This window comes from Thunnus thynnus, chromosome 17 (genome assembly GCF_963924715.1).
Source record: "Thunnus thynnus chromosome 17, fThuThy2.1, whole genome shotgun sequence".
In the NCBI taxonomy this organism is placed as follows: domain Eukaryota; kingdom Metazoa; phylum Chordata; class Actinopteri; order Scombriformes; family Scombridae; genus Thunnus; species Thunnus thynnus.
In genome coordinates this window covers 28,264,684-28,286,586 of record NC_089533.1, presented here as the reverse complement: position 1 = coordinate 28,286,586, position 21,903 = coordinate 28,264,684, and the positions used below count along the sequence as shown (strand labels likewise).

Genomic DNA, 21,903 nt, shown 5'->3' with positions numbered 1-21,903 from the left:
TGTTTGTGGGAGAGAGACGGCTGGCAAAAGATAGGTGTCATCCAGAGAGGGGGGCACCCAGCAGTGTTACATCACCTCCCTTCAGCTTGCCTTTAAGCGCTCCCAACTGACCCAACCCCAACAGTCCACTCAGCACCTACATTTAGCTGACTGACTCCTCCCTCTTGGGACAGAACACAAGCACAACATGAACTCACCCTCTCCAAACTGCCCTTCTTTCTCATGGGATCAGTCATCTCATCTTTATTGATCTATTTTTATTGTGAAAACTGTATTATATTCCTGGTGGAAGTGGTTAGTCTACTAGCTGTTGCTTTATACAGTACTAAATGTATTCTCACTTTATTTCTTAACACTGTGCTATGTAATGTCATGTGGGATTTCAATAGTGTGCAAAAAAATTAAAAAATAAATAATTCATTGTCATTGCATTATGCTACTTAATTTTGTCAATATAATCTAAAAATGCCACTTAATATGACCTTTAAAAGGTTTCATCCTGCTCTATAATACTTTAACTTGACTGCACATACTGTGTCTTTTATTGTTAGTGTTACTTATTAAATACTAGAATCTGTAGGGTTTTACATGGATTAATTATGGTCACAGGTAAAAATGACTGGTGCTACAATCACTGCTGATGTAGACTATAATGTAGCTTTGCTAAAAACTGCCCTTTTCTTTTTCTTTTCAAAAAAAAAAAAAAATAATAATCTTGTGTTGTTGTCTTATCTTACAGTGAAAATTAAAAGGAAATTCCAAATTAGGCAAAGAAATTTGCACCATTTTAGCACATTTGTTAAAAATCTCTTCAGAATCAGAATCACCTCAGATAACTTATCACCCCATCACCATCACTAACAACACACACATACACCATTTATTTATTGTCAAGTGAGGAAGGAATTCTATTTTAAAAACATCAACGTTTGTTAAGTTATGACTACACACATGTCCAGCAGCACTGAGGATACTGAATATCATCAGTCATCAAGGTCGTCTGGTAAATTCGTCACAGCTTACATGAGAAAGCGACATTTTCATTCTAAATAATGAATTCCACTTTGTAATTGTTCCACCATACTGTATTTTTTTTTACCGCGCTTTGCGTACATCGAACAAATGAGCCCAATTTGATTCAAACAATAACGTCTTATTTATTATAGACTTTGTGTGCCGAATTTATCAGGGGAACCTATTTATTTCGTGTTTAAGGAAACATATAATTTTCAAACTTTGTAATGAAGTTTTATATCGCGTTCCCTCTTTCCCAGAGCAGAACGCCACGCGCCGGCTGAACCCACACGTGTTCACCTGTCACGTACCAGTAAATGAGCGACAGTCCGTCGAAACGCTCGAGCTCTCTCCCCCGCTGTTTCAGCAGAGACATATTATCCAAACGCGGTCCCGGTGTTCACCCCCTCACTGCTGCTGCTCAGGTTTCACAATGGAAACAAAGTACCGCCGTCCCAGAAACGCATCACTCTGCCCGCTCTTCAACTGGCCTCGCGCTGCGCTGAAGCTGAGCCGCGTGCCTCCGCTGACTGAGTGGATGTGTCAGCACTCATCCAAATCAATGAGACGGACGCTGCGAGCGCGTGCGCGCGCGCGCCGGTAACTGGACGCTCCGCCGGCCCGATTCTAATCTGACCGACACGTGGACTTTTGCCTGCTGACTGACCTTAACCCATCTGTTTGACAAAATTTCAATGTCTCTCCACACTGACAGTACACACACACACACACACACACACACACACACACACAATGCTGCACATTTGACTCCTGGCTCAGTGAGGCTGCATTCGCGTCCAATTAAGAAAACCGCCGGAACGCTTTGCACTGACTGACACCAGGCCTCCAAGAATCCCAGTGACGCCACTGATTGGCTTTTACTGCAAAATGAGTTGGATTACGTTACTTTAAGTGTCTAACCTTCCTTATTTTATTCCCCACGGTGTCTATTATAGTTGTTATTATGCAATTATAATGTTGACACAAATTCCATTCAAACTCTCCTTCATTTCATAAAGAAGTGCTACTGGTGTGGCGCCCTTTTACAAGCATAACTTTTCTCCTCACAGGTTTTTTAATAAAAATTTATCAGTGGTTCAGTAATAATATTTTATTGACGGGTCAACTTTCTAACCAAAATGGTCAACAATACAACTATAGCCTATGTGGTTTATTCAGGAATTTTCTGTTATTTTGGATGCTGTATTGTCAAGGTTATAAGGACATAACAACAAGTCTGTTTTGTTGGATGCAACTGAAACAGGTTTTTCATAGCACCCTAAGAGCAAAAGTAAGGCAGTCTATCAACTTTTTCAGCAAGACATTTCTATACCTTCTTCTGTCTTATCATTCTGGTCCAATTTTATTGGAAATATTTGTTGGGATAGGGTTTGATTCTTGCTTCATAAGTTTTTCCATCCATAGGTTTTATCCAAACAATCGTTATTTAAGGAAAATGAACAACTGTGGACTAAATTGTCAGGATCTATTATTCAACATATCTACCCTCAATTTACATTACTTTGAAAAAAAAAGATTGTTTGGATTGATTTAATATTACAGGAATGGAATTCTTGCTCTCAGTTTTGGTAAATGATTTGTTATTTTGACCAAATTTTATATTCATAAATTGAATATATCAATGTCCCTGGTATCTTTTGGCAGACAGCAGGGCTTAAACAGTCCATAAGGGGGTGGGAAAGCTTTTTTTGGATCTTATCCTCTCAGCTGTCCTCACTATACTCCATCGTAACCATCGTGATTATGGTTACGATATTGTGTCATTATGAAACATGCCTGAACTTAATTAACAGATAAAGTTATCATGTCTTAAGTGAACATGTATTGTTTTTTTTTTCAAACAGGCAATAAAAAGGTCAAATATTATGAAAAAAAATACTCCAAAGCATGGTTGGCATGATTGCTACCTTCTTGTAAGTATTCCTGACAAACACACTGGATGTGATTTTTGTTACTCATTCCATCATCTGCCATTGTTAGAATTTCTAAAAGCTTCAGGTGTGTTTGTGCTGGAAGAACAGGAACTTCTTCCTGTTTCGTAACCAAGCTGGCACCCAGAAGGGTGTCTGCCCGCTGGGTGTCCTCTGAGGACACCGTCAGGTACCTAGCTGATCCCTGCGGTGGACTGTTTAGCATCCCACTGTCTTTAGAAACAGTATCAGAGCATTAGCAGTTGGAGCTGCAGCTCAGGCACAGTTGCTCTCACGCCATCATCCAGTATTTCCAAAATCTTGGCTACAGCCCTGTGTCCAGAGGATGAACCCGTGTCCAAACATTCAAATTTAATCAACATGTATAAGTTATATGCCTCAATTTTCACGAAATTTGTCATCAAAGTTGGACAAAAAAAAAAAAAATTGCCCCAGTACTGTTTGTTCATGTAACATGTTTGGATTGTGGGGTGTTTTAAACACTACAGCCTCTAGAGGACTTAAGACTTTTAGTCTTGTTAAATGTGGAGGACAGAGAATTGTCCTTGGAGACAGAAAACATAACCATGAAGTTTACCTTTCATATGTAGTTCATATGACTATAATACTTGAACTGAGACCAGTGGAGCCTCCCAATCCTGTTTGTCTTTTTTGTTTGACCTATAAGGTATAAGGTATAAGGTCTCAGAATTAATATGTGGTGTTAAAGTAATGCAAACTGTCTGTTTCATAGCCCAATCACAGTTGTTTACGTCATCTTGTAGCCAGACTAGACAGAGTTAGTTAAACCTTTCTCCCATATGCTTCTCATCAGGGTGTCTGCACTCCAATCCTCCTGCTACCTTAATCCCACAATGGAGGTTAACAAGCCTCGGGCCAAATGTCAACAGTCCTCTAACTCGTAATGGCTACAGATGGGATTGGGGACAAGGAGCGGTGATCTCGCACCTACTATTATAAGAACCCCACACCAGCTAATCCAGTCAAGTTCAAGATGTGACTCCTTCAAACTCCACCTTCTCAGCAATTGACTGTAAATATTATATACAGCCTCACCTACAGCATGTATTAGAGAAAATGTACTATATCAGGTCAAATCCCCTGAGATATGTCATCTTGTTTTCAAGGGAGTTCCAGTGTATTACAGGTGATCATTGCCCTTTGATCACTCATCAACTAGTCCAACTGCATCTCAAACTAAATCAGTCAGTGAGTGTACCTTTGCATTTTATGGAAGTCCATTTCCACCACAGAAAACTACAGATGACATGAAAGAAATGAAATAATGAATAAATAAAAATAAGTAAATCAGAATTATGTGATACTAAGTCAAAATTGTGGTTTTAAGTTGAAAATATGACTTTTATTGACTTAGTAAATCATAACTTTGAAATAGTATCATAATTTTGACTTAAAAAGTCAAAACTTTAACTTAGTATCATTATATCTCATAATTTTGATTCAGTATCTCAAGAGTTTTATTAGTATTTTTATTTTCATCCTAACTTTCTTCTAACTGACTTTTTGACCTTGTCGAAAACAGGCTTCCATACTATTTTGATTAAGGTTCAGAGATTTTAAAGCTGCACCAATTTATTTATTCATTCTTTATTTATTTTGACCACTTGGGCACAGCAGAACAAGCTGAAAACAATTCACTTACATATTATCCCTGTGATGGCCAGCAACAACAGCTGATTAATATTTTGGTAATACCATGTCCACACACCCTCACACTCTCATTCTAATTTGAGCTTTTCTCTCATTTAGGCCATATTTCAGTCAACCTAAACAAATAAATTAAGAAATATATGGATGGGATATATTGGAATATAAATTTCCAGTTAATTAATATAGTAGAAAAAGCTTCGCATATGAAATATTTGAAATAAATTGATCACAACATTTTTTTAAAAATGTGTATTTGTTTAAGTGTCAGTTTTAGAATATCACCCTCTTATAGCACATGCCTATTTATCTGTAGTACCAATAGCATTAATCTGATTCAATGTCAATAATTCAAAGGCAGCAATTTCATATATTATAACAGCAGCTGTCTGTGAAACTATTTGTGACATAGTGGGTGAGACCACACCACTCGTCCCTGTTACACTTCGTTGTATTTCTTGCCATACTTGTCGTTATGCGTTTAGTCAGTGGAACATCTTTCTGTAGTGTTACTCTGGGGTTTTGTTTGTGTTTAGCATTGTTTTGTTACATTTACATCTATATTTCTGGTTTAATCAAAATATAAAACATAAAAATATTTAAGTTCACTTATTGTTTATTGTTTCTTGAGTTATATATCAGCTTGATTTGTTACTTATTTACTTTCAGGAAACCCTGTCTTCTGGAAATTATTTTAATATATGACTAAACTGCAACAGCAAATACATTTTGTTAGAAAAGTAATACTTGCTGAATTATGTTTTCTCTCAACACAATGAGGAAATATTGTTTATTAATATATTTGGCAAGTTGCAAAAATGTTGATACTGAACATATGACTTCTTTTTTTTTTTTCTTGGAGACAGTTGATTTTTGGTTACACTGATCTGAATAAATGATTTTTTTTAGTCATTGAACAAGTCTCTGAGTCTGCCTCCTATCACCTTTCTTGACACTCCGGCTAAGCTCCCTCACACTATTAGTGTAGTGTAACATAGTGCAGAAACCTTGTGTACCCCAGTGCTCATAAATATTCAGCAGGGTTACATACAGAATAATCAGCTTGAGCATAAAATGTGTTAGACTAGCAGCTGATTTAATAGGGCTTTAAGATAGCAGAAATGCCTGTTAATAACAGTAACACGCCTGTCATATATCTTTATATCTGACTTTTATAAATCTACTAGTTGATTTGACTGAGCTAAAGAACTGACCCCAACTTTGTTTTATACTCCAGTTATCTCTATGGTTTAAGACAGTGTCAGGGATTACTGACTACACAGGTGGTCATGGAGTACATGTCATTTTTATCTGGTCAGTTTCTCTTCAAGCTCATATACACCGTACAATAACAGTCTTCCAGGTTGCAAGATAGGTCTAAAATCTTGGTTGCAATCTGTGTCAAATTGTACAATATCATTTTTGAGGCGTGTCAGATTGTGCAATGAAGTTTTGGTGAATTGTAACACTACAAGGGCCATGCTAGCAGCTCTGTGAGGCTGTACTAATGCAGTGCTTTGAGCTAAATGCCAAAGTCAGCATAGTCACATTGTCACAATGACAATGCTAACAAACCGATGTTTAGCAGGTACATTGTTTACCATGCTCACCATCTTAGTTTAGCAAGTTAGAATTACAACATTTGCTAATTCACTCAAAACACAGAGGAGGCTTTATTTGGACAGAACAGCAAACAGGAGTGTAGGCAGGTATCTAAACAGAACAAATGATCCAAAAAGACTGAGCAGAAAACCCGGACTTAAAAACTAACTGAACTAACGAGGATATGAGGTGCAGGTGGGGAGATGGGTGGAGAGCTCAGAAGAGGGAAGTGAGTCAGGGCGGGGCTGACGAGGCTAACACAGGGCAGGTATGGGAAAAACACAAAGCAGGGCAGGGCTAACAAGTCTAAATGCAGGGCAGGTGTGGAGAGAAAAACAGGCTGGGGAGGAGTGCTGGAACACAGCAGAGAAACAGAGCAAACTGAAAACCAAAACCCAGAAAACTCTCAATACAACCTAAATTAAACTGTCCAAGAATAACCATGATCACAAACCCAAGTACACAACACCCTTAGCTAACCAACAAAGGCAGTCCTCTAAACCCACCACCCAACATATCAACAAGCAAAACCATATGACCAAAAGGACTGGACAACACAAGAAACCTCAAAGAACACAAAAACACAAAGAGTCCAAAAAACAAACAGAAAGTCCAGGTAGGATGTGACAAAACCTTAACTTTATCCAAAAATAGAGCTTAGAATGGATAATGTGATATCTACGTATAACCACTGTATATGTCTATGGGTGTTTGCAGTGCTTTATGTCATTTCATGTCCAGTTGGTTGCAGTCATATTGTGAGAACTCACTCCTAAATTTCTGACACAGTCAGAATTGTGAAGCAGGCTGCCTTTGGTCTCCAAAGCTCTAAATCAACCATTGTGGATGTGTCTCAATGAGATCCAGGACCAGCAATTTGGATGACCACAGATTTCACCACATTTCCCTTATAAATGTCAACTTTCATCTGGCACAGCCCCAAATCAGAATGGACAGAATTGTGAATGTGATTTAGTCTATTTTTGGATATCTCTTCAGTAATCCCCATTAATGCACTTTCACACTTCAAAACTAACAAAAGCAACAGTACACATTTTTTCTATCATCATAGTTTTTTCACTTAAGAGTATCAGATTTATATACTGTAAGTCTTGGTACACATTTAGCCAAATGTCCAGTGACCCTTGTACTGATCCTACATGTTCCGGTTTTGACCACAGTGAATCCATGGAGCAGTGTTGCACTGTGAGAGGTTATTCAGAAGCAGAGAGACAACAATTCTGATGACATTATTGCACAAACAACTCAACAAAGTTAAGAAATTATTGAATTTGTATAGATACTCTGTCACATGCTGACACTTATTATTACGTCATTTCAGTGACAGTGAAACAGTAATCTGGGGAATTTTGCTGCACTACAGGTTTATGTTGAGGAATCAAAGAAATCAAAATATTTGAGTGCTATCTCGACATATTGAGCTTTATGCTCCCTGGATGTCAACACATCAGAGATCCTGTATGAGTTCATCAAGTCAACCAGTGTCCTAGTGGTAAGATGTCGTAGTTCAGCAGAACCTCTAAATAGGCTTACAAGTGAACTGGCACAGTGGAGTCTGTCATCATCATCGGCAGACAGGCAGCTGGACGTGTAGCTCCCTCTCCTGGACAATCTCACCACTCTGTACAGACTCTCATTACTTTACTCTAAATGAAATGTAGGATAAACCCAGACTGTCTGCACTGGGTTTATTGATTGTAATGTTTCGGTTGTAGACTTCATCAGGTATCGAGTGTGATAACAACAATCTACAGCTGAAAAGTTGCATTTTCAATAAATTTGTGTACTGATAGTGTGCAGGGATTCATTTCTTTTCTAAAACATAACAGTAAAATCAAGGGACCAAGTGGACTGAGAGACAAATAAAAGAGCGGACCATCAGGGTATGAGTATGGAAGATCATTCTTGACCTTTTGGAACAATACACAGTATGTAACAAAATAATCTAAGCTCAAAGGTCCACTTACTAGTTTTCAGAGGTTTCAACTGCATCTCACAGTTTTCATAAAGAACATGAGATTCAGTTAAGAGTTGAAAAGTTTTCTTCCTACCAATGAGCTCAGATTATTTTGTTACATAGATTAGTGCAATTTATTACTTCAACAGAGGTTGTTAGAGTTAGTTTGGAGTTTTTACTGGTTAAAGGATAACACTAGTATAATTACTTTTTATTTTTAGATGACCATTAATAGGCATTACTGAGTTTAACTCCATGATACCCAGCATACATCATCCCCTGAAGTGCCAGTACACAGGGTTATAGCCAGGACTTTAGAGGTATTTTAGATCTTGTTAAATAATTCATTATTTGGACAAAAGGTTGTCAAATCTAAGTCTAAACCCCTGTCCTCTGTGATAGCTATGGCCCTGTCATCCTAGAAAGGACAGGGCAGGTTTTTCTTGGCCTGTTATAGCAAAGATTAATACTTGTCAGGATCTCATTTGCACATATACTGTGCATATTGAATTATTACACATTTCAACATCCTTTAACCTCCATTCACACAAAAAAATCTATATTTTGGTTAGATGCATCATGAGGGTTTTTGGTTATATTTTCAAATGAGTTTATAATTTACGATGAAAGTGGAAATGTTGGCCTGATGGTGGTGCTGCAGGAGAGGTCAGGAGGTCACCAAAATCATTAGTAATCATTCTTTAGGGAACATGAGTGCTCATACCTGATTCAATGGCAATCTGGTCAGTAGTTTAAACCTAGCGGGGCAAAAAGCTCATATTCCTCCTCATATTCTGAAAAATAAGAAAGACTGTAAGGAAGGAGTTACTGCACCAATATCACCAAACTAAGAGAATGGGACAACTGGGCAGGTAGAGCCTATAGTTTGGAGTAAGCTTGAGTCATTAATGCACCTGCAATACTATTCTATTATTTTCATGGTAACACTTTAGATCATGTGTACTAACAGTGTAACATTATGTAGTGTTAGGTTAGGGAATAAGAATTTTTTTTGCCAGATTTTAGCTCTGTATACCTCATAATATTAGAACAGGTACCCATTATTTTAAAAGTATATACAGTATAAATTCTTTGTAGTTCTCATTCTTGTACAAACATGTATGTATCAGTACGTAATGCAATTGTACACCGTTACACCGCAAACTGAGAATAATTATGCTGTACGTTGTGCTTACCCTTTTCACATCTTATTCAGATCAGGATAGCGTGCTGTTATCTTCATTCTCCTCCCTCCTTCTGTTCTGGTCCTCACTTTCAAAATGGCATTCTAACCCCGGGTGTAACCTGTTTTATAGTGCATTCTGTAGGTGCCATTGCACTGCATGCTCAATTAAGAGCAGCACTTACAGGCTGCAGTGTGTTTTTAGCTGCTGGGAGGAGAGGAGACAGTCAGAGAGACAGAGAAAGTGTCCTCTCTGCTTCACACTGCAAACTGAGTGAGACAGGAAATCAAATAATTGTTCAAAAAAAGTCTATATCTGGCCAAGCAGGTTCACACAAGCAGGTTTAGGTATGTGTGCGCACACACACACACACACACACACACACACACACACACACACACACACACACACACACACACACACTTGCCCACTCCTCATATCAGTGTGAGGTGTGGCTCTTTCAGCACAGACGCTGTCAGGTAGACATGGATGGGAAGTGAAGGAATGTCACTTTATATAGTACACTGTGATCTGAGCTGTGAGAGGGAGGAATGTTGATTTGATTTCCAAGATCAAGATAGGACCACGGAGAAGACAATAAATAACTGTGGCCTTTGAGCAAGGCACCAAACCCTCAAATGCTTGTCATCTTTTTTATTAATTAAGACTGATAATTAAAATTGTAGTCCAGTCAACAACGCATACGTCACTATAAGGAAGTCCAACAGGGCAAGAAGCACAAGCAGTCAGAGAGTCAGAAAAGCAAACAGTTTATCTAGGAGGTACTTGAAATATTAGTAATAATTCTTCATTAAACAGAAAAGCTGTTTACATAACTATGTTAGGTGTGGTAGGCCAAGGTTGAAGCATGAAGCTGGTCTCTAAACTCTGAATCATGTCCTAATAAATCCTCTTCCAAATAAGTTTAACTAATCTCAGGGCTTGTTTAAATCTGCATTCATTGTTTTTTGCCTACTCGGGAGCTGTTGAAAAAGCTGAATACACAATATCTGACATACATGTATTATCACCCTGTAGAGTTGTTAGGCTAATTTATTAACAAACAGTTACCTATCTACACATCCAGCAGACACATAGCAACATTAGCATTTGGAGTCATGTTTGTGTCCAACTGATGGATGTATGTCCAATATTCACTCTCCTGTTAGCTCTGTTTTGGTCTCCACCAACACCAACTTTAGCTGAGCATATAGCTCCACTATGTTCAGCAGTTAATCACTAACTGTGTCTGTCTGCTGTCTGGTGCTGAGCAGGTAGTGTACAGTGGGTTTCTCTGAGCTTTTTCACTGAAAACAGCTGCCTGCTGCTGCTTTTGCTGTAAACCAGGTTGATGAGAGCTGAATTTGGGGGCCAGAAAACCCAAACAATGACCTAAAAGAGGCTGAAAAGCTCAGTAGAGATGAGGGGAACTGCAGAGTTGGTGATAATTCTCTGTAGTTGCAACAGTATAAGCATCATTATACAGTCATTGGATCCATTGTTAATATAAAAATGTTTATGAATCAGCTGTAAAAACAAGGATTGTATGTCTGCCCGTGCTTCCCCCTTCTTTTAAGTGATGGTGAGGTGTTTCCATTTCTCAGCAAATAACTTGGTGAGTTCAATCATATTATCACCAATAAGAACAATGGCCAAAACTACCAAAATAAGACCCAGGTAAGTAAACCAGAATAATCTTTTAACACTAGATCAGTAGTGTCACCTCCAAATTCAGCAACAAAATATGTAGTTGGTCCATGCACTCCACAACAACACGTAGAAGTGTTTCCTGATCTGATGCCCCTATCAGCAGGACCACATAATTCTGTCCCTTTTGCACAACTGTGACAATGCTATGATTAAGGTCGGGTTAGGTTTGGGCACAAACACTGGTAGTTTGGGTTAAGTTTACTACTTAGTTAAGGTTGGGGACCTTTGTCATCATGGTTACAGTAATAACCACACGGTTAGGGTTAGCGGATGATCATCATGGCTTAAAAAAAAAGTTGACAGTTGGAAAGGGGGAGTGAACAGCGGTCTCCCGTGTTAAAGTCCAACCAAATACATTCAGCAGATATGGAGGGCACGTATTGCATTCACTGAACTAGACCTAAACATTCTGCATAAAATCTGAGGGGACAGAAACTGCCTTTAATGATAGCTTTACAGATGGGTTCTTTCTTGTGACAACATCAAAGTGAATGATTTGTCTATAACGCTAGTTGTTCAGAAGGACTTTTTGCCCATTCGTTTTCCAATTACAGATCTTAATGACAGTCACTTGACACAGAGGCTCTGACTGACCTCTGAGTGCTCTGGGCCTGTGTCCAGTAGGCCTGTAATCAATGCATGATCGTATGATTTTAAGGACTCCATGACTTTTGAGGTTAAGGTCACAACTATGATAAGGTTAAGGTCTTAACAAATGCAGTAATAGCAGCATGTGTGTGTTTATGTGTGTGTGTGTTGTGTTGTTTTGGCCACAGACTGTGACCCGGGATGGCTCTGTAAGGCTTAGCAGTCCGGACAGACAGAGCAGCAGTTTTCCTGTCAGAGGGGCTTTGCTGGGGTTTTGGAGGCTTTAGCTTCTGCTGCTCATAGAGCGTCCTCACAACCACACCACACCACACACTCACACACACACACACACACACACACACACACACACACACACACACACACACACACACAAATGACACATATTCCCATAACTACAGAGGTGGTTTTGCTTATATCTTTGTGTCTTGTATATCAGAACATTGCACAGCAACAATGAATAAAAACACATCATAGGAGCAGAGTATAGATTCAACTTTTTGCCTTAGAATTATATTTTTACATGGAAAATAGATAAAGCACAGTGTATCAAAAATGCGTTATTCTCTGCATTGTAATGCTTCATTTAATTTATGTTCTGGTAGTGGACGATATTCAGATGCATGTGCACACACCAGCCTTGCTTATCATGAACTGCAAAGGCCTCCAAAGAGCTAAAGAGAGATCATTCCCAGACAGATAGTCTTTAGAGTAACTTATTTGGAACTATCGAGAGCTCTCTGATGTGTCAAAAAACACACTGTGTGCTTTAAAAATCCTTTGAAGAAAGTACAAGGCGGGCGTTATTCCAAACTATTCTTTTCTCACAAAAAGAGCAAAACCAACATGTTATCAGGTGTTTCAGACCACAAACAGAACTGTAGATGCCATGACACCACACAATAATTTATATAATATTATGAGGAAGCTGTTTACAAATCTGCAAAGTTATCACAGCACCTTCATATGATCTAATGTCTCTGTGATCGCAAGCTAGTAGAAATACAGAATTCACATAAAGTAATTAATCAGGAATCTGGTACATTTCCAACCGTATGTAACTTAAGTTGTGAGAAGGGAAAGATAGTATATTTTTGTTATCTTCATGCCAAATATACAATTGCTGTGTGATGGAAAATTACACTAAAGCTATCTGTGAATCAATGACTTTCAAGTTATTCATGGAAATTTTAACATTTGCATTAAAGGGAAAATCCAAGGACTATAAAAAGATGTTTGATGATGATTTCCTGAAAATGAGCCCCATGGAGGATTTTTCAATAGTTGAGACTTAAGTTTGACCAAACTGAACTGTAGTTTTCTTCTTTATACTTTATACTTCCAACAATAATATTTTAAAATACAACACATTGTTAAAGATGAAACCAGTGGTTTCCAACCTTTTTGGCTTTTGACGTCTTACAAAAAGCAGTTTGTAGTCGGGGTCACATTTCACATGTCTATGAGTTGTTAACAGCTCTACCAAATAGTGATTTTTCCCTCTAAACTTCTCACATGCTTTCATTTCAATAAATGTTCAAATGATCCAATATTTCAACAGAAATCAAAGATTAGAGAACAAGTCCAAAAACTGAAAACAGATTTGTGTATCAGAACTCAGATGTATCTGGTGACCCTTTGTAGGGGCCCAACCCTTTGGTTGGGAACCACTGGACTAAACTAGCTAACTGTATATAAAGTAGTTGAAAGTAGCTCCACCTCCAGCTGATGTCATATATAATAATCATAAATAATAATATATCAGTCAGAGGGACAAAACCACTACTTTTACTGCAATACTTTAACTACATCAAGCTCATAATACTTATGTACTTTTACTGTAGTAGGATTTTTCATGCAGGACTTTTACTTGTAATGCAGTATTTTTACATTGTTGTATTGGTACTTTTATTTAAGTAATGGATCTGAGTACTTCTTCCATCGCTGCTCTTAGTCTTGTTGGACAGCAGTTGAAATCTATGGCACAGAGGGAGAGTATCAGGCTTTGACTACACAGATGGTACTTATTAGTAGGATTAATTCACTCTTTCACAGGTTTTCACTGGCTTGGTTGACAATGAGAAATGTATAGAATATTTCCAGAATCAGTTAAATAGAGTCACACAGCTGAGTTTAGTTTACATTATTTCTAATTGACATTGTGGGTGTATGTGATGTGCTGTGTGTAGCTTTGTATTTTGTACGGTGTGTTCTGTGTGGGGTTTTGTTTTGTTGCGCTGTTGTATGTTTTTTGTCGGGGACTACAGATGCAAATTAGCTTCAAGCTAACTCTGGTGCAGTGCATATTTAATGTTTCAAACTGCACACTGTCCCATTCAATAAATAAATAAATAAATCCAGCTGCCTAAATTCATGACACCTTTCAGTACCTGCAGCAGGATGACACTGTTTATTGTGTCACTATGTTGTATGCTGTACCACTGAGCAATTGTAAGATGTGTTATCACCTCAGCACACTTAATTGGGCTAATCAAGCAGCACCATTGGAAGCTGCAGGAGTGTTTAGTGAGTCGATCACATATGTGAGGGCAGGGTGGAGTCACCCGGTTGCCAAAAGACTTTTTTCATCATGCTAAGCAACAAATGGTTTGGCATAGTTTTTATGTGTGTGTCATATCCCAGGTATTTGTTTGTATGAATGCCAACAGATCTGTGTGTGAATGCAGAGTGTGTGTTTCAAGGTAGAAGTTTGTTTTAAACCTGATGAGTGGGACACTCCTGTCATTAAGAGGCTGTTGCTACACACACCCTTTACCCTGCTACAATAGGGGTGAAACCATTCTGCTGTTCAGAGAAACTGCTGCTTTAAAGACTCGGTTACATTTTTTCCTCACTTAGTTCTTGTGGTATCTGGAAATGCAAATTGTTTCATTTTCATGTGTCCAGGTATTGAGAAGGTTGCCTCTTGAAGTTGTGCAATGGGATTTTGTTTCAGATGCTCGAAGCATTAAAAAAATTATTAGAACTCAACATCCACAATCCACAGACTTTACTGCGAATTATAAGTGGGACTATTCCTTGTGTAATTTTCAGACCATGACGACTCTCTTCCCTACAAATGATATTAAATACCACTAAATGATTTTAGAGGAAATGTAATTGCAGTGTGGATTATGTTCAATTTACAGTGTGTAGAATTTAGTGGCATCTAGCAGAACAGACATGGCAGAAATGGAATATAATATTCTTAAGAATGTTTAATTAGTGTATAATCACCTAAAAATAAGAACTGTTGTGTTTTCCTAACCTTAGAATGAGCCCTTTATATCTACAGAGGAAGTCTTCCATGGAGGCAACTGACATCCTAGAGGAGCAAAAAAAGAAGTACTATGCATTTTTTGTGTGAAGAATTTTACAATAACTGTTACACTGCTAACAGCATACTGCTTGTGGGTGAAAACAAGGAAACCTTTTATTAGAGGCATTCAATTCTGTTAAAATGTGTCATCTGCACCCGAATGACAAATCAGCGACTGCATCAATACGTCTTTATTCTGCTGCTTTCTCAGTCAGCTTAAACTCAGTCTGTGTATGCCATATCTGAGCTGGAATGTCATCCACACCCTGTACCATTCACACTCTGTGTGTTTCCTCACATCTGTGATATTAGTTTGGACATAGAATAGTTCAATTTGTTCAGGTCCCAACTGGAGTTTTTAATGGGACTAATCTCTTCAACCATGCCAGATCCACCATTGTGTCCATCATTACAAACCTAATATGTTGTACAGACAAGCGTTCAAAGTACACTAAAATGTCTCTATAATGATACATAGAGCATTTTGTAGCTGGTGTATTTGGCTTAAATATTTTTCTCCAACCTAAAAGCTCAAGGCGGTAGTTTAAAGGGAAATTCAGAGTTGAGCCCTGGTGAAGAGTCATAGTACACAATACTACAAACCAACATCTGTAGTCTAAGACTCTACAACTGTATAGCACCACCCCAGACAACAATGTGTTTAAAGCTCCTCGTGTCATACTTGTCATACCGAAAGTGAACCCACCTCCTCCAGGTAATAAAACTCTGATGACAGCCACACCTTAAAGCTGCAGAGGTCACACCTCCCTGGGGAATGTGGGCTGGAAGCCTAACAAGGGCACAAATACACCTGTGTTTCCTCCAGGTCATACCTGCACTCATTCATCTGCATAGTATTACTACAACATAAACACCTTTCCACACGTCCATCATGTCACTCACCTGGTTGCATTGCTATGGACACACATGCTTTTCAGCATAAAAGCATTCATAAAAGAGCTCTTTTCTTTCCATGTTGGTTCACATACAGAGATATATACTTGAGATGGCAAATTATCAAAGTTAAATAATGTTAAGAAATTAATGTCACACATATTGTGCACAAAAACTGGATAGGTGAAAGGCTTTGCCGGCGAGCTAGATAGAAGTCTCAGATTCAGGAGAAACAATGTGCTTTTTGTCCAGTATGTGGAAGGGGTCCAGCTTTTAGCTCTGTCAGAGATAACTAAAGGGGCAGTAGAGTCTGTACATTTTGTTGACACAACATTCACTTTGTAACACTCTCAAAGTGAGAGCTCAGTTCCTGACCTTTAGTTAAACTTGTTCAAGGCTGATGTTGGTCCTCTTCTGTTTGTTGCAGGATGTCAACCACAGTCTGGTCAGTACCTGCATATGTGTGGGGAAACTAATGTCTATGAGGGTGAATCTCCAGTAAGCTTTAAAAGAATTGTGAGTTCCTTGCAGGAGTTATGTAATGACCACAGTAATGTAGTAACTTGACACATCAGTCAGTCGCTCTCAACAGTGAAACAAATTATGATAAAGCAGATACAAGCAGCCCAAATACTGTGTATTGTACTGTATATGTAGTATTCAATTCATTTAACAGTACTTGCATGTATGGACACAAAAGGATAAACCAAGTGTATCATAATGGTTCAAAAACCTACTAATTCCCTTTTGAGAAACACATTTTTAAAACTTTATGATCCAGGGTTATCATACATAGGTATATTTACTTCTACTGCCACATGACAGTTTCTTCACTACAGACAGTAGTAAGATTTTAGCCTTAGGATTACTGGATCTCGGAGCTGCATTTGAAATGGTCAACCATTACAGACTAGAAAGCTGAGTGAGATTGTCTGGCACAGTCCCACACTGGTTCAAATCCTACTTGCAGGATAGGGATTACTTTGTGTCAATCTGTAACTACTCACATGTGGAGTTCTCCAAGGCTTCAAAGCATTCTCGGGCTTCTTCTGTTCAACATCTATACGTTCCCACTGGAGAATGGAAAACAACAAAATATCTCACATAACTCATAATTATGCAGACAACACATAGATTTATGTAGTTTAGATTTATGTTTAAGTGCACTGAACAAATAAGTGATTGAATGTACAAAAGTTTCCTCTAGTTAAACAAAGATAAAACAGAAAGAACTGATTTTTGTGCCTAAAGAAGAACGATTAAAAATCATGTAATGGTGCATTACAGATCTCTCTAAAGCTACTGCTACTGCTGATTCAGAGCGCTGCTGCTCAAGTCCTCACTTAGACCAGCAGAGTGGAACACAAAACTCAAGTTCTCAGATCTTTATACTTTGCTGGCTTCCTGTATGTTTAAGAATCTATAGGCTTCTACTCTTAAACAAAGTAAAGCATATGGCTGTCTTTGTTCAGTAAAGATCAGTGAAACAGAGAAATATTGCATTGTATTGTTTTGTTTATTGAAATAAGGCTACAAATTTGAGCCAATGTGCTCGCCCTAGAGTAATCAAACTCTAGGGAACATCTGACTGGGAGGAGACCCAGAGGGAGACCTACAGTACATTTCAGTACAGAGTGCTAGGGAGGAGAAACTGGACAGACTCTATTGGGAAGCATGCCTGGAGTAGCAAGAGAAAGTTAGGGTGGAAAACAATATGTGGACTGCTCTGCTTGTCCCATCGTTGACCCAGATAACCATCAGGAGGTGGAGAAGTTGTCTTTTTTTTGTTGCCTCCATCCACACAGAGGTCACAGGTCAGGGTTAAGAGCAAATCAGCACCTTGGAGCTGTTAGTGATCCAGGAAATGTGAGCAGATGAAAACCTGCTGACATGTGGGTTTTGTCTAAAGTTTATCAGTCAGGCCTCACTACTTCTCCTGCCTTGTAACAGCAAATTGAATGTACGCTAGTTGAACTCTCCCTGAAGTACTATATTTCATGAGTGTCTTCATTAGCTCAGGCAGTGTATCAGCCTCTCCTGATGGCTGAGTCACTATCAGAATGCTGCTGCACCAGTTCAACAGTCCAGCCAGACATTCCAGTCATGGTACAGTACGTCGATCTGCCTCCCAGACTACACCCTGCTGGAATTCTTTACCTTTCATCACAAAGGTGGACCACCCCTGCTCCATTATGTATCCCTGAAGAAGTATGGGACAACACTCTGGTCTTAATAATAAATGAAGTCCATTTAACTTAGTCATATGACTTAGCTGAGTTAAGAGTATATCTGTGGAACCGCCAGTAGAATTTTTAGTCATACAGCACCCGTACCTGTGTTTTTGATAGTTTTTGGCATTTTATTTCAAATCATCATTACTACTGACCATTTTGCAAAATCATATTATTGTGTAGTTTAATGTCCTACCTACAGAGCAACCATGGGTTTATGAAGCCCTGAAACTGACAAAAGTTAGTAAAAGATTATCAGACGAGTCAGAAATATAACAGAATACATCAATAAATAATACTGTTAGTTACATATTTAAAATGGATTTGACTTTTTGACTTCCAATCAGTTGGTAAAAAAATAAGTTTTTATCTGGTAAAAGATACAAGAGTAAAGGAAAGGGAAGTTTATTTGTATAGCACCTTCCAACAACAAGATGATTCAATGTGCTTTACATTAAACATAAAAGGCTCTAAGACGAAATGTAAAAGTAACACAAGACATTATATAAAGACAAATTTAAACAAAATTGAAAATAGAAAATAAAAATCCATCATGTTGACTCCTTACATGTTTTGTTTATCCTTCTTATTTTTCCAGTGCAGAATTTCATAGTCACTGCAGTTTTCACATCACAACGCTTTGCATTGTTGGAGTCTTCAGGGTTGCAGATTCTCAGAAAGTGTGCAGAAAGACTACAAAAAGTCTGTGACAAGAGACTAAATGAACATCTCAGCTATCTGTTAACACCAGACCAAAACCACTCAAACTGAGAGGTCATAGAGCAGAGAAAGATCAAGGAGGACATTCACATCTGACACCAGGGACCATCTTTGATCAGAGACAGGGGTTACATCCTCCCCATATACGACCACCTGGTCCACCCATGTGACCAACAGTCCAATCTTGACGGCACCTGAGCAAATTCCTGATTGCTGATTCCTTTGCTGATGAAAACCTTGAGTTGCACTTGAAAGCTCTGAAAAGGCAAGATACATCTATCTACTAAAGGAAGAAATCTCTGTCTGTATGTCTGTAGGTATGTCCTTCGTGTACCTCTTTAACCATTTATCTGATTGACTCCACACTTAGCGAGTGTATGGCTGGGGACCCAAGAGAGTGCAGTATCGAATTTGGAGCAATTTGGACACACGACACATTTAATATTAATAAACTTTGAATAAACCAGCGGTCAGTGAGCCGCTCTGCTCTGTGCAAAGGCAGGGTGGAGCTTCAGGGCTCTGCTGACTGACTCCAGCATGGCAGGGAGAGACCAGAGACGAGGCATGACACAAGTCAGAGAAAAGTGCTCTAAAAAGAGAAGAGTAGAGAGCAAAAACAGAGCTTTTAATCAAGAATGGACACTCTGGCCCTGTGTCTAGACAGAAAGTGTAGCATTGGCAGCATGTTTAGCAGATCAGCAGCAAGTGCCTACACAGGAGGCGTTCAGGTACAATGCTGAGCATAGGTCACCTGCATTTTGGAAGCACTCAGAGCCCAATACACAGTTACAGGTGTAAAACAGAGCAACATACTTCCATGGGCAGTTCAACATCAGTTCGTCTCATCTCTTCCAAGACCGTGGTGATTGTGAAGTGCCACTACAAACAAAGCACAAATCTTTGGAGCAAACATACCCACTCAAATCCAAAGTGAAGTCACAGAAAATAGGAATGATCTAAGAGCCCAATATGATCGATACACTTTTTTTTAGGATGCACATTATTTTATTTTTGAATTAAGCCCTTATTTTAGGCTACTTGAAATGAGAAAAGAACATTTATTCACTATCAGAGTACTTATTATTTATAACACCTGTGTATAATTGAATGTTAGTTTCTTTCATGTTGTTGGTGTATCTACTCATTCACACCTCACATCAACTGTATTAATTTTTCTATGCGTTGACGTAGCAGCCAGAGGCCAAACAATCGGCCTGTTCCCAACAGGCACATTTTGAACAGGCACTGCACTAGTTATGTTATAAGGAGACAGGTTAAGTTCAATCATAATAAGAACTCACCTTTAATGTGATTCTTATTTGTGATCTCATTCATATTTTTTATGTTTATATCTTGTGATTAATATTTTGCGTTGTCTTCCTTATTGTTCATGTACTCTTTTTCAATTTCTCTTTCAGTGGAGATGAGGGAAAGAAGATTTTTAATCACAATCATGCTAAGCTAAGCCAAATGAAAGATAAACAATTCCTCAGAATTCATTTTTCTGTGTGAAACAGTGATTTGATGGTGCTTTATAATGTAAGGATGTCTTTTTCACACTAATGTTCCTATCTGGGTCCAAGGGATAAACCCCTTTATCATTAATGTACTGAGGAAAATGAGCAACATGTACATATAGGGTTTACCTTTTTGTGTGCCATGGATCAAGTTCAGAGTTCCACTCACTGACATCTTGGCTGCAACTTCCAGAATATCCATATTTGTCCAAATAAAAGGCTGGAAAGCTTGGAGACACCTGTCAGTCAAGCTAATGGGCTCAAAAACATGCCTTAATATTGCTTAGTGGAGCAATGAATCATGTGGTTGCATGGTGTTCGCTGCTTGGTTTAAACTCCTTTAAACTTGAGCTTCCCAGGGTTCAAAGGTCAAAATATCATGAACTATGGGTTCTCTGACTCGCTATAATGAGAACAATCACTGGCAGGAGTGGGAAGGGCTGTTAAATATAAAAGCAGTCACAACCATAAACTCACCCTCACACTTTGAATAAGATTTCCCTGCGAAGACCACATGAAGAATCATTTGAATAGGTTAAGTACCTGAGCTGAGCTGTAATTTACTTATAAAAAGCATCCTTCTGGACAATTAACTGCAGCACTGCCTAACTTTAACACTTTGACACCTGTTGGTTGTTTGCCAGATCAAGAAAGGTTTTGCTGTTGCAACAAGCCTTGGTGGGAAAGAACTCAACACTACTGTTGGTATCCTAAACTAAACATGGGAACATGGAAACACACACACATACACACCATTATTTGAGATCACATCCATGGCTGTTTCTTCCTGCTCTTCCTTCCAGCTGACAAAAGCCTTTCCTTCCATAGTTTAGAGGTCATGGCTGTCAGCCCAGATGTTGAATGACACTGCTACATTCCAGACCAGAGGGATGAAAAGAATGACCCTGTTTGAAGAACAATCCACTGTAGTGAGTCCTTCAATAGCTTAACTTTAGGAAAGTGACAAAAATGTTCATAGTGTCCACACTGTAATGAAAACAACAACAACAAGGACACGTACAGACTGTCAGTGGCCCTCCAGCAAAACAACACAAGGCTGCAGTGTTGTAGGCATGTTGCTACAGGTACTAAGGAGAATATTAAAGACAAATCAAGAAGTCAAAGCTTATCAGACATGAAGACACCCTGGTGATATGCCAAGTACTAACTGAAGTACTTGGCATGGTGGGATGTAAAATGTGTTTACTAGCTGCTGTGCTCTCTGTGTCAGGAGCCCACAGTGTTCTCATTTAAATGAATGAGGTGATTGTGTTTTTTCAATTAGTGCTAATGTCAGCCTTATATTGTATCAACTGGTCACACTGAAAATGCATTAAAAGAATGGAAGGGGCTGTTAGTGTGCACAGGTGCACAAGTGAGACGATAAAAAACAAACCAGTCCTGTTTGAGTAACAGATCCATGAGTTTGAAGGCTTTTCAGATGCCAAAACACAGCATGGCAGTTTTAGTACTAGAAGGAAATTCTGGAAAGTTATCATGGCAACAAT

At 38.6% G+C, this 21,903-nt stretch overlaps 1 protein-coding gene across 1 annotated transcript in view; it reads right to left on the bottom strand.

The window, feature by feature from the left end:
• si:dkeyp-72e1.9 (syntaxin-binding protein 4) overlaps positions 1 to 1,531 on the bottom strand; it is a 93,280-nt gene extending 91,749 nt beyond the window's left edge. Inside the window, exon 1 of the mRNA XM_067615961.1 lies at positions 1,326 to 1,531. Coding sequence (XP_067472062.1) covers positions 1,326 to 1,390 — 65 coding nt within the window. The 5' untranslated portion in view covers positions 1,391 to 1,531. The remainder of the gene's footprint in view (positions 1 to 1,325) is intronic.
• Positions 1,532 to 21,903: the final 20,372 nt, after the last annotated feature.